This window comes from Oncorhynchus masou, chromosome 12, assembly GCF_036934945.1.
Source record: "Oncorhynchus masou masou isolate Uvic2021 chromosome 12, UVic_Omas_1.1, whole genome shotgun sequence".
Lineage (NCBI taxonomy): Eukaryota > Metazoa > Chordata > Actinopteri > Salmoniformes > Salmonidae > Oncorhynchus > Oncorhynchus masou.
Genome location: NC_088223.1, coordinates 52,096,525 through 52,110,334, shown reverse-complemented (window position 1 = coordinate 52,110,334; position 13,810 = coordinate 52,096,525). Strand labels below are relative to the sequence as shown.

Sequence of the window (13,810 nt, the reverse complement as noted above, 5' to 3'; positions counted from 1 at the left end):
ACAGTAGGTGGCGATGTATGCAGCTGTCAGTTGGTAGCGATTCGCCAATAAAAACTTAAAGAATAAGAAACAGACAAACAGCGCAAAGATGTTTACAGCTTCGTTAGCGACAGAGTCGTCCATTTTGTTTTAGTTGAGTTGGTCGCTGCATGAATCTCTAGCAAGGACATTATAGGGGTGAGGAAAGAGGTTAGTAATGTAAATTCACATGACCTAGCTACACTATACTATCTATGGGCTCTCGAGTGAAGCAGCGGTCTAAGGCACTACAGACCCTGGTTCGATTCCAGGCTGTATCACAACCGATCGTGATAGGGCGGCGGAGAATTGGCCCAGGGTAGTACGGGTTAGGCCGTCAATGTAAATAAGAATGTGTTCTCAACTGACTTGCATAATTTAAATAAAGGTTCAATAAACAAACATTATTGTATAAAGCTAGTTATGTTTGTGTGACGTCAGACCTAAACTGGTTCTCCAGTAGAAATCTACCCGCTAACTTTAAGAAAACTGTTGGATTTTGACCCGTGCGTTGTTTCGCAGTGTATTGTATGTTTTTGCTACGCGAGCGATGTCCATGCATGGTCTTGTAATGCAACGAAATAGCGAGCTAGCTAGCTCAGGTGGAGCAATAATGTGTAACTAACTACAGTAAATAGCTAGTTAGCTAACGTTACCACTACTAGGCGGTTAAGTACATTTCTAAACTGAATTCCTTGCCTGTGCATTAATTTCGTATAGATTGGAATTTCTGATCACTGAAGAAGTTGCATGAAAAATGAGTGGAATCAATGTGAAGAAGCTCAAAGTCAACGAGCTGAAGGAGGAGCTTCAGCTGCGAGGCCTAGATACTCGTGGGCTGAAGGCGGATCTCGTCATAAGGTTGCAGTCAGCACTTGAGGCCGAGGCTGCAGGTGAAGGGGAAGGGCCACCGATTGCCGATGTTGGGGAGGAGGGGGATCAGCAAAACGATATTGGCGGAGACGCTGGAGATGATGATGACGGTACAAATATTGGGGGTTCAAAGTGTATGTAGACCGTTGTAAGATTGCACCAATACAGCCACGGCCACTGTTCACAGATTGTTTGCAGATGAAACTGCTGTGCTACTCCAAATATGTAAAACAAGCAGCTTGTGATACTGACAATGTTTTCTTTTTTAGTTAAAGTTGATGGGGAAGAAGAAAAATATATTAAGGACAAGGAAGTACAGTTTGTCCCGCAGGCTGATGAGGCGAATGGTGATAACGAACAGGGTGAAGAAGACATCCGGGATGGGGTGCAGATGTATGCTCAAGTCCCTGCAATGGGATCTGGGATGGTCGATTTCACAGAAGATGTGATGGAGCCACAGATTCCGCAGGCGTATGAGTCAGACAAAAGACAAGAGCCAGAGCCACAGGTGCTGGAACCGGAGATGGAGGAACCTGTGCAACCAGAACCTGTGCAACCAGAACCTGTGCAACCAGAACCTGTGCAACCAAAGCCTGTGCAAAAAGAGCCACTGGAGACGGAATCAATTGAGCCTGTGGAGATGCCTGAAATTAAGCCAGGTCAGTAATAACTTGTTCATGCTTAGTATATTCTCTCAATTCACACTGTTGCTCAAGCAGTAATTATTGACCCACATTGACCTCATTGGTGCAGAGGAGTTTGTGATGAAAGCAGAGTTGAAAAAGGAGCAGGAGCAGTTGAAGGAAGAGAAGGAGCCCCAGCAGCCAAGGGCTCATCATCCAGAGCCAGCCAATGAATGGGAGGCTGAGCAGGCGACCCAGGCCAAAACGGAGGATAACCGACACAACCGTAAGAGGCCATACGATGAAGGCCGTGGCTATGGATACTATGAACATCGGGAGGAAAAAAGGTGTGTTAAAATGTTTCTAAGTGGAACAAGTTTGAAATAGGGATGGGGGTTTAAAATAATTTCGCTATTCGAATAGTATCATGAATGTTTGTTGGATATCCGGATATTTGAAATGTATGTGTTGTTTAAAAAAAAATTGCTGTGCGAGGGGAAAGGCTGGTGCCCTATTGCTGCATCTGCGGAGGTGCCTGTGAGATTGGAGCGAGCAGATGGAGGCATAGAGAGCCTCTACTTGAGTATAGCCAAGACTACTTAACTTGTAGCAGCCACAATGTTATTTATCATCCCATATAACAGTGTCTGTCTTGACTGGAGTAGCCTAGAGAGGCTAGCTACACTGTATAGCTAGTTGAGGCCACATTTAGTGATTTCTCCCCAACCCCATTCGGATAAAACAGCCTACCTGTTGGTTGCTCGTTGTAGCCTACTCCTTCTAATTTCGCTAACTTTTAATTCAGTCCTTTTTATTCCGTTTCCATAGTGAACTCTCACTACTCTTGCTACACATTGAGCCGCTTTGATTGGCCAACGTAAACAACAAGCTACCAACGTGAAGGCTATCAGTATTTTTTGTTTTATAAAATAAAACATTTGAAATGTCATGGTAGGATACTTGTATGACATGTATCACATGGATATTATAATTTAATTTAGAATAAGCATTTCCAGTGTTAAAACAAGTCCATAAAATGTTTTGTCACACAATATTCCAATACTAACGCCCGTTTCGGATATTCCAATAACTGTGCACATCGCTAGTTTGAAAACTACTTCACTATAGTGTCTTGAAAACATTCTGTAGAACTACACCTCTAGCTTATGCTCCACACTCCCGTCACACAGGGGACGTTCTCCCCAGCCTCCAGCAGAGGAAGAAGAAGAAGATTTTGATGACACTCTTGTGGCCATTGATACTTGTGAGTGAAAGTACTATGTTTCGGGATTGTAGTGGGATTTGTTTAAATGGTTTATTATTGACTTGACGAGGTTTTGTTTTTTGCAGATAATTGCGATCTGCACTTCAAGGTATCACGTGACCGGTATAGTGGATACCCGCTGACCATTGAAGGTTTTGCATACCTGTGGTCAGGTGCACGGGCTTCCTATGGCGTCAACAAAGGGCGTGTCTGCTTTGAAATGAAGGTAGAGTATTTCCTTTTTAAATGAAGTTGCATTTCACTTAGGTGCTTTGCAGATGGAATATTCCTTTTTAATATTTTTTTTGCTGTCAAGTCTCATTCGATTTTTCTGAATAATAATTTGGTGCATGTTTTTCTTGCCCAGATAAACGAGGAGATCTCTGTGAAGCACCTTCCCAGCAGTGAGCCTGATCCTCATGTAGTGCGCATTGGCTGGTCTCTGGACACCTGCAACACACAACTCGGTCAGTTTTTTTTTTTTTTTAAACGCTTCTGTACTTGAGCTGGAACACTTGGGATTATGTCATTGTTACTATCAATATTTCATGTGATTTGAAACAACACACAAACACCTGTTTTTACTGCTTATTACAGGTGAAGAACCGTTCTCTTATGGCTATGGAGGAACTGGCAAAAAATCTTCCAAGTGTAAATTTGAGGATTACGGGGAAAAGTTTGGTGAAAACGATGTCCTTGGGTGCTACATTGTAAGTATTTGTGATGGTGCAGAAGATTCACTTATATTCATCTGACTCATAGAAGCTGAGTACTCAATAAGCTGTTTTCCTCTCCATGTCTTGTTCAGAACTTCGATAGCGGTGAGGAAGTGGAGATGGCCTTCTCAAAGAACGGCAAATGGCTAGATGTGGCCTTCCGTGTGTCACGTGAGGAGCTGGCCGAGCGGCCACTCTTTCCCCACGTTCTTGTGAAGAACTGTGCCATTGAATTCAACTTTGGCCAGAAAGAGGAGCCCTTCTTCCCCCTGCCTGAGGGATACACCTTCATTCAGAACGTCCCTCTGGAGAACAGGATGCGGGGGACTGTTGGGCCTGCCTCCAAGGCTGACTGTGAGGTGACTGCCAGCCATGTTGGATCATAAATTTTTTATTTATTCGTTAAGACTAGATTGTTTCTGTCATCAGTAGCTGTGAGGTGCCATGACCAATTGCATGTTTGACCCTCTTGTTTTACCTCAGCTATTGATGATGGTTGGTCTGCCTGCGTCTGGGAAAACCACTTGGGCCTTGAAGCACGCGGAGGAGCACCCTGCAAAGAAATACAACATCCTGGGCACCAACGCCATAATGGAGAAGATGAAGGTCAGTTGTTATCTTTGTTTGAACACAGAATCCTTTAGTCTTGGTCTTTTTTAGTGTCAAGTTCCCCTCTAACGTAAGGAAAAACTCCACCCTCAGGTGATGGGGCTGCGGCGTCAGAAGAACTATTCTGGTCGGTGGGATGTCCTGATTCAGCAGGCCACACAGTGTCTGAACAGGCTGATCCAGATCGCTGCCCGCAAGAAGCGTAACTACATCCTGGATCAGGTACTGTCTGATTTCTCATCCCATACTATGTTTTTGTGCTCACCCTCCCTCCTTCCTAACCCTGCCCACTGTTGTTCACTGATGCACATGTCCATTAATGCACTCTGTGATGCGGTCTCTCTAGTGTAGAGGCCTCGATCAACATCTGAACTCCTGGAAGTTATCACCCTGAACATGCTGCTGAAAACATTCTTTCTGTTTTGCTTAAATGAAAGCGGTGTTGCAATTGTATGTTTTTACTCAATATTTTTTGAATATCCTCCCTATGTTCTGTTCTTAAAGAGCTATAAGCTGTACAAATAGTCCATGTCTATAATAAGATGTTGAAAAACAAGTAAACACTGCCGGGTGGTGAGTAAGAAATACACCTTCTGTTGTTCGTTAACTGTAAGATTAGTTCACGTTTAAACTCTCATCACCTCTGATGTATGATAGTTGATTTATACATACAGACAGCATATGGAACTTTTTTTAAATGTTGTATGTTAAATAAATAAAACCTTAAGGTAAGTGAACTAACATGTTTGAATTTTCAGGCCGTTTGCTCAAGTTACTCAAGGTAGGTGAGGTCCTGGACGTTCTAATGGGTGCCACAGTGTGAGTATTGACAGGTAGGTGTTGTCTGTTGTTATTGTCATGAGACAGTTGGGCTATTGACAAAAAGGTAAGTTCTGGTAAGTAAATGGGGACCCTGTTATTGTAGGTGAAATATTACCCAACTTTTAAAAATGATAAATTATTTGTTGATCTTTTTTTTTTAGAGGTCATTATCAGAGCAGTGGCGTAGCAAATACCTGCCACATAGAGAATAGTTAGAAAAATAGTTCATTGATTGTCCTTAAGGGTTTACCTGGAGACAATTCAATTGATTTTACAGATTTAGTTTTTCTACTGTTAATTATATTGGAAGTGAATGTGTGCTGTGTGGCAGAAGGGATTAATGGGCACATTCATCTATTTGCTCAACCTTGTAAGGGTGCGTTGTAAACATGGCAAAAATATATTAAAGGATGCAGCATATTTTTGTAACATAATTTTTTTTAAACGCAACTTATTTTGTAATGTAGAATCTGGCCTTAAGTTGCTAACGCTCTCAACTTTTCATTGGAAACGTTGACCAGTTGAGAACTTGCAAGAATTTAGCCAATAGATGGCTAACATGGGTCCCCAAAGTTCTTTCACCCAGGAAATGTATTCCAGACACAAAAGTAAGTTGTTGGGTTGTGAGAGAACCATATGTAGTTCCAGAACAGTATGGGGGGGAACTCTCACTTTCATCGTTGCAGGAATCCAATTTCCCTCCTATGGAACGCAAAGCCATAACAAAAGCAGACAAGTGAACAATAATAAACAGCTTCTACTTTTTTCTTGTCAACTTTGCTAGACAAATGTATATGGATCAGCCCAGAGACGAAAAATGCGTCCTTTTGAAGGTTTTCAACGCAAGGCTATTGTAATATGTCCCACGGACGAGGATTTAAAAGAGCGAACGTTAAAGCGAACTGATGAGGAAGGGAAGGATGTGCCCGATCATGCTGTATTAGAAATGAAAGGTAGGAATTCCATGGATAACAAAAATTAAAAACCACACAAAGACAATGCATTTCCTATGTTTTTTGTTTTTTTGTTTTATCGAAACTTGGAAGATCCCACCCGTCCCCCGCCCCCCTTCAAAGAGCTATTCCCACTATTTCCCCCTTTATCATCTATCATTCTCTTGTTTTTTTTAACCATTTCTTTCATCTTTCTCATTCATCTATTTAGCATTGCAAACTCAGGGTGCAGGGGATTGTCCATTTCAAGTGTGGTTTGGATTCTGACCCTTGAAGGATGAGATTTTTAATAGATTATCAATTGAACATTTTAACAAAACCATTGGCAGTGCGATTTCCAGTACCAGGTGTGTGGAAAAAAATCCACATTTATTACTTAAGGACTAACTGAGGACATACGCCCACAGGCTATGCTTCCTTCCGTAAGCTATGCTTGTGGTTTACAACTGAAAACTATTCATCACTCTCCTTAGTTTTGTTATTTTTCTATGGTCTCCTGAGTGGGGCAGCGGTCTAAGGCACTACAGACCCTGGTTCGATTCCAGGCTGTATCATTACCGGCCATGATTGGGAGTCCCATAGGGCGGCGCACAATTGGCCCAGTGCTGTCCAGGTTAGGGTTTGGCCGTTGTAGGCCGTCATTGTAAATAAGAATTTGTTCTTAACTGACTTGCCTCGTTAAATACAATTCCTCCCTAAACTGGAGCAAATTCTCCCCTGTCCCTTGAGGTAATGTTTTGCTATAATTCTGGTATAACTCTCCCCCACTTCCCTCTTTCCCTTCCTACCTCTTCCTTAGTATTGTCTATCAGATAGTAATAATGATTTTCTTTCTTTCGACGGTGCCGCTATACTCGTCCTGACAACGCCTACCCCTCTGCTTCCTGTAGCCAACTTTGTGCTCCCAGAAGCTGGTGAGTTTCTCGACGACGTGACCTTCATCGAGCTGAAACGAGAAGAGGCTGACACGCTGGTAAAGCAATACAATGAGGAGGGCCGCAAGGCCGGCCCACCCCCAGACAAACGCTTCGACAACCGCCAAGGAGGATTCCGTGGTCGTGGTGCACCCTACCAGCGCCATGACAACCGTGGTGGCCCCCAAGGGGGAAGGGGAGGCTATCAGAGTCAAGGTGGCAACTTCAGAGGAGGTGAGGTAGAAGGTTTCTGTGGAATTTATTTAGTTTTAAACATATTTTTTTTGCGTGTTATTGAGCCTACTTAACTGCTTTTGCTTTACACTTTACAGGGTATAACCATGGAGGCTACCAGCAGAACCGCTGGGGGAGCAACCGTGATGGTGCTGCAGGAGGACAACATAGCTACAACCGCAACCAGCAATCTGGAGTGAGCTACAATCAGCACCGCCAAGGACAATATAACAAGGGAGCCACTGGGAGTTACAGCCAAGGACAGGTAAACTGTGTTAAATGTCATCTCCCTACATGTGGTTCTCCCTCTGGAATTTGTTCCTCTGTCAACTCTTCACCAGTCCTTCAAACTTTCTGACATCGTATGTTTTAATTTGTAGCCACAGACATACAACCAGGGATACAATCAGGGCAACTACAACCAGGGTTACAACTACGGCAGCTACAGCCAGTACCCAGGTTACAGCCAAACTCCTGCCGCCTCCGCTGCTCCTGTTGCCACTGGACAGACCTACAACCAGCAGCAACAGACCTACAACCAGCAGTATCAACAGGTGAGTCGGGCCAACCTAGTTTCTTAGGTTGTCCCATATATCATGTTCACCTGTCTAAAGCTCTGTTGATAATGTCTTGCTCTCTCCGATCCAGTATGCACAGCAGTGGCAGCAGTATTACCAGAACCAGAGCCAATGGAATCAGTACTACAGCCAATATGGAAACTACAGCCAGGGTTCTCAGGGCACACAGTAGGCATAAAGTAGTGCGTTGATGAGACGGATCTCATTCCCTCAGCAGCATTCCATTGCTTATCCTGCCTGCAGGCTAGACCTCTGCCTTTTCATTGTCATACTTTTCCTTAATGATTGGCCTACACTTTCTTATAGCTTACATTTTCAAAAATGTTCAAGGGTCCAGTTTTTCTTCCCTGCCTTTTTAGATACAGGATTTTTATTCTTGCCACGCCACAACGTTAGCATTATGTTTGCAGTAGGTCCTGCAACACTTTAGTAACACGCAGCTTATTTTTCTTGCCTGTTCTAGATGTTGGCTATTTGAAATGAGCAACAGAGGTGTAGCTTAACATGCAGCTGTAGGACAGTTTTTAGTGTTGCGCAGTGAATGTTTATTAGAGCTCATAAAAGGTAGCTGGGATTTGCATGTGTACATTTCAATGTGTTTTTAAGAGATGGAATATTTTTGGACAACATTGTTTTTGTTTTCAAATTTTGCTATTGACATGACATTTTTTAGTTTTAGATCAAAGAACCATATGTTTTAAAGAAATTGGTGGAGTCTGGACTTATTATTCTCGTTTTGATTTAACCATTCATATTTTGCCCATATTTATTGAAATTGAAGACTGACATTTTGAAGACTTTTTTTTTTATAACACGAGCGATTGTAAAACCACATTTACCAGCATTTTTTCACACCATTTAAAATATTCTGTAACATGTCCCTAAAGTCGTTTTTGAATCTTGTAATCAATAACTAGTTTGAGTGGTTGTAAAACTGTATAAAATGTATGTCAAACAGTATCTGCATATGGTTCTGTGTTCAAACAAAATGTAATCTTTTTGTATTTGAGAATATAATCTGAAGATTTTTACTTCAAAATGTAATTTAATTTGGTTGTCTCTTTTTTTTCTGTCTTGTTTCCTTGAGTACGGCTCACAAAAAGTCCAGATTTTAATTATGGTTCATTACAAGAACTACACAGTTATAACATTGGACACCTAAAAGTTTGTGTTTTTAAAGGCACATTGTAAAGAAGTAATTAGGTGGCTTGGGGTTAAACACCTCACTGGGTTAAACTTCCTGTAATTCTCACAGAAACCACTTTTTTTCCACACTTTCGTTGGCTGCCACTACTCTTGCTTAACAAAAAATGTTATTTGTCTCATCTCAAAACAATTTTGATGTACATTGATATAATTCCCCCCACCCCCATCATAATGAGGATATTAATAGTGAGATGTGTAATGTCATTTTTACTTTTGATTTTTGATTTATTTAATTAAAATACCTAGACTTTAGATTTTAAGTGTCAATTACTCAAATGTCAAAGTAAAACATAAAATAGATTAACACACCTTCAAGGGGTCAGATTGCCCCATTGAGGGGAGGGGGAGGGGTAGGGGGGTTGCCCAGATCTAAAACCCAAAAAATGTATTTCTGCCCACTTCTCTTTAAAATGTTTTTGCTTCCGGATAGCCAGTACTGTATGTACATATCTAAATCTTACCAATGTTTGCTTTTGGTTCTCATAAAATACATTAAGGGGTCGTTTCCCCCCCAACACCCTACAACACTGCAGGCAACAACTAATATGATTACAAATGCCCCAATGCACATGAGTTAATTGCAATTTGGGTAAATTAAGAAATACACAGAAGTGGATATCTCATATGTCATGTGTGGTGATTTGATACAATTTATTTAACATTCACATTGGTGCATCATCTTGACTCAATTATCGACATATGGAAACAGGAAGTTACAGTTTCCGTATCTTTGTCAACAAAACATTTGCGAAAATTCTGAATAAGAACATTACTCGCAGTAAGTGCAATAGCTAGTTACATGTTTCAGGGTTTTGTGAATATAATGGGGAGAGACAGGAACAATATGCTATATGGGCGAGTATATTGAAAACTGATTAGATAATGTTGATTTATCTGAAGTCTAGCTAGCAGAAGCCATATTGCATGATTGATTTAATTTATTTTATTATGGTGTCATGCATCTTCTCACGGATCTCCAGCCCACATGAGCTTATAAAACACTATTTGCTGTAGCAAAGTAAAATGATATATACACACCAGTGCCTTCAGAAAGTACTCATAACGTTACCTCTTGACTTATTCCACATTGTGTTAGCCTGAATTCAAAATTATTTCACTTGTTCTCACTCATCAACACAGAATACTCCATAATGACAAAGTGAAAACATGTTTTTAGAAATGAACAAATGTATTCAATTAAATACAGATATCTAATTTACATAAGTATTCCCACCACATGTTAGAATCACCTTTGGCAGTGATTACCGCTGTGAGTCTTTCTCTGCAGACATGGATTGTACAATATTTACACATTTTTAAATTCTTCAAACTTTTAAGTTGGTAATTGCTAGACAGCCATTTTAGTATTGCCCTATATTTCCCAGACGATTTAAGTCCAAACTGTAATACGGGGCGTTGATGTCAACACCCTCATCGAATATTTAAAAAAGTGTTAAAATAACGAGATGTATCTACTCATTCAAAGAGGAACAGGCGGGAGCTTGACAGCTAAACATGGACTAGTCGTCTCTTGTGCCATCAAGTAAGGATGAGACAGACTCCGACGGGAATGTGATATTCAATGTGTCAGCAGAATTGTGCCGTGGATGCACATTTCTCTCACTGACTTCGGTTCAGGTGGAGTCACGTATTGCTGTGATATGACAGCCTCTGCTGGACACCAATCTCAACCCTGAGCAATTGGTAGTTTGTCAAAGGAGGGGGGTTGGTTTTCCTCATGACAGTGCTGAAGAACGTCTGCGTTTTATAAGCTTTACTTTTCACTAGGTGATTAATTTCTCTAAATGTTTTTTTAAACCCATTTACAGGCAAATCCATAAGATACATCAATATCTATTGGAGGACTATTAGTGTCAATGCCACATGATAATCAAACGTTTTCAGGTTACGCTTCAGTCCTTTGCCTAGGGAGAGAAGAAACATATGCAATATCGCCTGTATACTAAAAATAACGTAATATGCAGGCTAAATCTATGTCCACATTAAAAGCACTAGAGCGCAAAGATTGAATTCTAGTCAGTGGAGCGCAAACATATTCTCAAATCGGGCAGAACGAGCCAGTGCAGCTCAGAGGCGTGTGCGCAGCACAGAAATTGATTTGGTTCCTATTATCACTTGTAGGGCTGCACGCGCGCAACCCTGAGCAGGCTGGGCAAGGCACAGATCGTATCTGCTAAATGTGATAGTGTGATAAGATATTACCTGTCCAACTCTAAGGGCCGTATTCAATCAGCGCCCGGTTTCCCAAAATCATTTTAAGGCTAAGTACATCGTTAGAGCTTCGTTACATCTCCGAGCTGTTTCCCAAAACAATCGTTAAATTAGCTAGCAAGCTAACTAGCTAAATTGCCATAAACGTTTAATGCTTTTCGACCTGTCCCCAAATTCAGAGTTTGTTTTGATATTTTAACCTGCGTGTTGTGATCGCGTTTGGTGTTGGGGAACAAAATTAATTCATGCACGCGCGCAGCCGGTTTGGGTTCGGTGTATAAGGCTTGCATCAGACTACCCATAGAAGTGCATCAGTGGATGCTTTGTTGCCCTCCGGCGTCACATATACATATTTAGATCTCCGCTAAACATAACATCACATGGTTTATTTGTCTCTCTGGACCACGGATAACATCAGAACAAAGTTGCCAACAAATACAAAGTTGCCAATGTCTTTGCAATTGATACAAACAAGCGATGTATAAAATATGCTTCAAATGAAAACAGAAATAAAATAAACAGTAGTCTATAAGCCTATTTCAATCATATTGAAATACGTTTAATGTTCAATTACGTTATATTTTTCTACTTGTAGGCTGTCTGTAATTTGTCTCAATATATTTAATGATGTGTAGCTTAGCATAGTTAAAACATTCCTAAGCCTAAATTCCAAACTATCTGGAAATTGGGCTCGGGCCTGTCAACTGACCTGTATCCTTACAGCGCTAAAATACATCTTTTTAGTCAGGAGCAAAGAGTTGGCCTCAGATTGTGAGCTCCGGGAAGAGAACAGAAGAGCAACATCATTTTGAGCACTTAAGAGGGCACAGCAAAGTGCAGTGAGGAAGTCAGAACCAGAAGATGAGTACAGCTCCACAGAGTCAGCAAGAAAATTAGTATGAGGACGTCTGTGTAAGTCAGTCAGCATGAACATTTAGCTTAATTATATGAAGTGCATATGGATGTGGACTTTTCACAGTAACGCTTATATATCCCAAACACATCTTGTTTAGTTATATTTATTTGTATTGTTAATAGGTATATTAATGATGACCCTTTTTCCATGTTCTCCACAGCTGCGCAGTGCAGTGCACCTTGTCTCCCCGTCTTTTCCGCTTGCAGCAAGAAAGGACCAGTCTTACATTTAGCTAGTAAAGGCAGGGGGGAAGCATTGCAGTCTACAAGGTATGCTATAGCTGAGTAACTCTGAGTTTTGTGTTTGACTTTTAAAATATTAAGATAAAGAGAGAAACTGCTCTGATTCTCCTCTGTCTCTGTTGACGGTATTGATGGCCGGTGTACCATTCTGTGGGTGGACGGCCAAGAGAAATTGAGGCCCCCACGCCCATGTGGGAGGGCCGGACTGAGGGAGGAGGCAGGTGGCATGGAGGAGGACGTGGAGAGCAACATCAGAACTTTTCTGGAAAAAAAGAAACACACGACTGAAATGATGTGACAGAATTGATCAAAAATGGAGATGGAAAGACCCCCACAAGGGGGGAGATTACATTATTCATGCAGATCCACAAAAGTGGCATCCTGACATTTTACTAAAAGTCAAATTCATAAACATTGTGTAGATTTGAATGTGCACTTTCAATTAAATTGTACTATGTTTGATGATGCATGTGTAAGTAAGAATGGACTATAACCGTTTTGTATAATATTATTTTTGTTGGACAAATAGGAAGTTGAGTTTTTGGATACAAGTCATTGTATTTAAAAAAGAAAGTGATTATATATATATATATATATCTCTTTACATTTGAATCATTTAGCAGACCCTCTTATCAAGAGCGACTTACAGAATCAATTAGGGTTAAGTGCCTTGCTCAATGGCACATCAACTGATTTTTCACTTAGTCGGCTCAGGGATTTGAGCCAACAACCTTTCGGTGACTGCCCCAGTACTCTTAACCGCTAGGCTACCTACCACCCCGGGAGTGTCTATTCATCGTTTGATTGACATTTCTCAAAATAGAAAGTAATCAAGCTGTATCTGTCTAAATAAAGACAAGTACTTCCTTGTACTTTTTTCTTGTTTTGTCATCATGAGAAAACAACTTGCACAGTAAGATCTGTTAACTTTTATCAATTCAAAATTTATTGGTCACATACTGTACACGTGTTTAGCAGATGTTATTGCGGGTGTAGCGAAATGCTTGTGTTTCTAGCTCCGACAGTGCAGTAATATCTAACTATTTCACAACATATACACACAAATCTAAGTAAAGGAATGATGAATTAAGAATATATAAATATATGGATGAGCAATGTCAGAGCGGCATAGACTAAGAGACAGTAGAATAGAATATATACATATGAGATGAGTAGTGCAAGCTATGTAAATATTAAAGTGAGGAGTGTTCCATTTATTAAAGTGGCCAGGGATTTCAAGTCTATGTATATAGGCAGCAGCCTCTAATGTGCTAGGGATGGCTATTTAACAGTCTGATGGCCTTGAGATAGAAGTTGTTTTTCAGTCTCTCGGTCCCAGCTTTGATGCACCTGTATTGACCTTGCCTTCTGATTGATAGCGGGGTGAACAGGCAGTGGGATGGATGGTTGTTGTCCTTTATTATCTTTTTGGCCTTCCTTTGACATAGGGTGCTGTAGGTGTCCTGGAGGGCAGGTAGTTTGCCCCCGGTGACGCGTTGGGCATACCGCACTACCCTCTGGAGAGCCCTGCGGTTGCGGGCGGTGCAGTTGACACACCAGGCGGTGATACAGCCCGACAGGATGCTCTCAATTGTGCAACTATAAAAGTT

General features: G+C 41.2%; 1 protein-coding gene across 4 annotated transcripts; it reads left to right on the top strand.

Annotated features, from left to right (window-relative positions):
* Positions 1–63: 63 nt before the first annotated feature.
* Positions 64–8,648, top strand: LOC135550360 (heterogeneous nuclear ribonucleoprotein U-like protein 1). Of its 4 annotated transcripts, none has more exons than XM_064981079.1 (16): positions 64–177; positions 739–1,025; positions 1,161–1,550; positions 1,645–1,861; positions 2,705–2,778; positions 2,865–3,004; positions 3,146–3,245; positions 3,376–3,488; positions 3,587–3,853; positions 3,978–4,100; positions 4,197–4,325; positions 5,710–5,878; positions 6,769–7,026; positions 7,125–7,291; positions 7,407–7,580; positions 7,675–8,648. In XM_064981079.1, the coding sequence occupies exons 2-16, from the start codon at positions 776–778 to the stop codon at positions 7,774–7,776; spliced, it is 2,673 nt and encodes an 890-aa protein (XP_064837151.1). In that variant the 5' UTR covers positions 64–177; positions 739–775; the 3' UTR covers positions 7,777–8,648. The 4 variants fall into 4 exon arrangements, with proteins under 4 accessions (XP_064837151.1, XP_064837153.1, XP_064837152.1 ...); XM_064981081.1 differs by having other exon boundaries at positions 64–189; positions 739–911; XM_064981080.1 differs by having other exon boundaries at positions 64–189; positions 739–1,001.
* Positions 8,649–13,810: the final 5,162 nt, after the last annotated feature.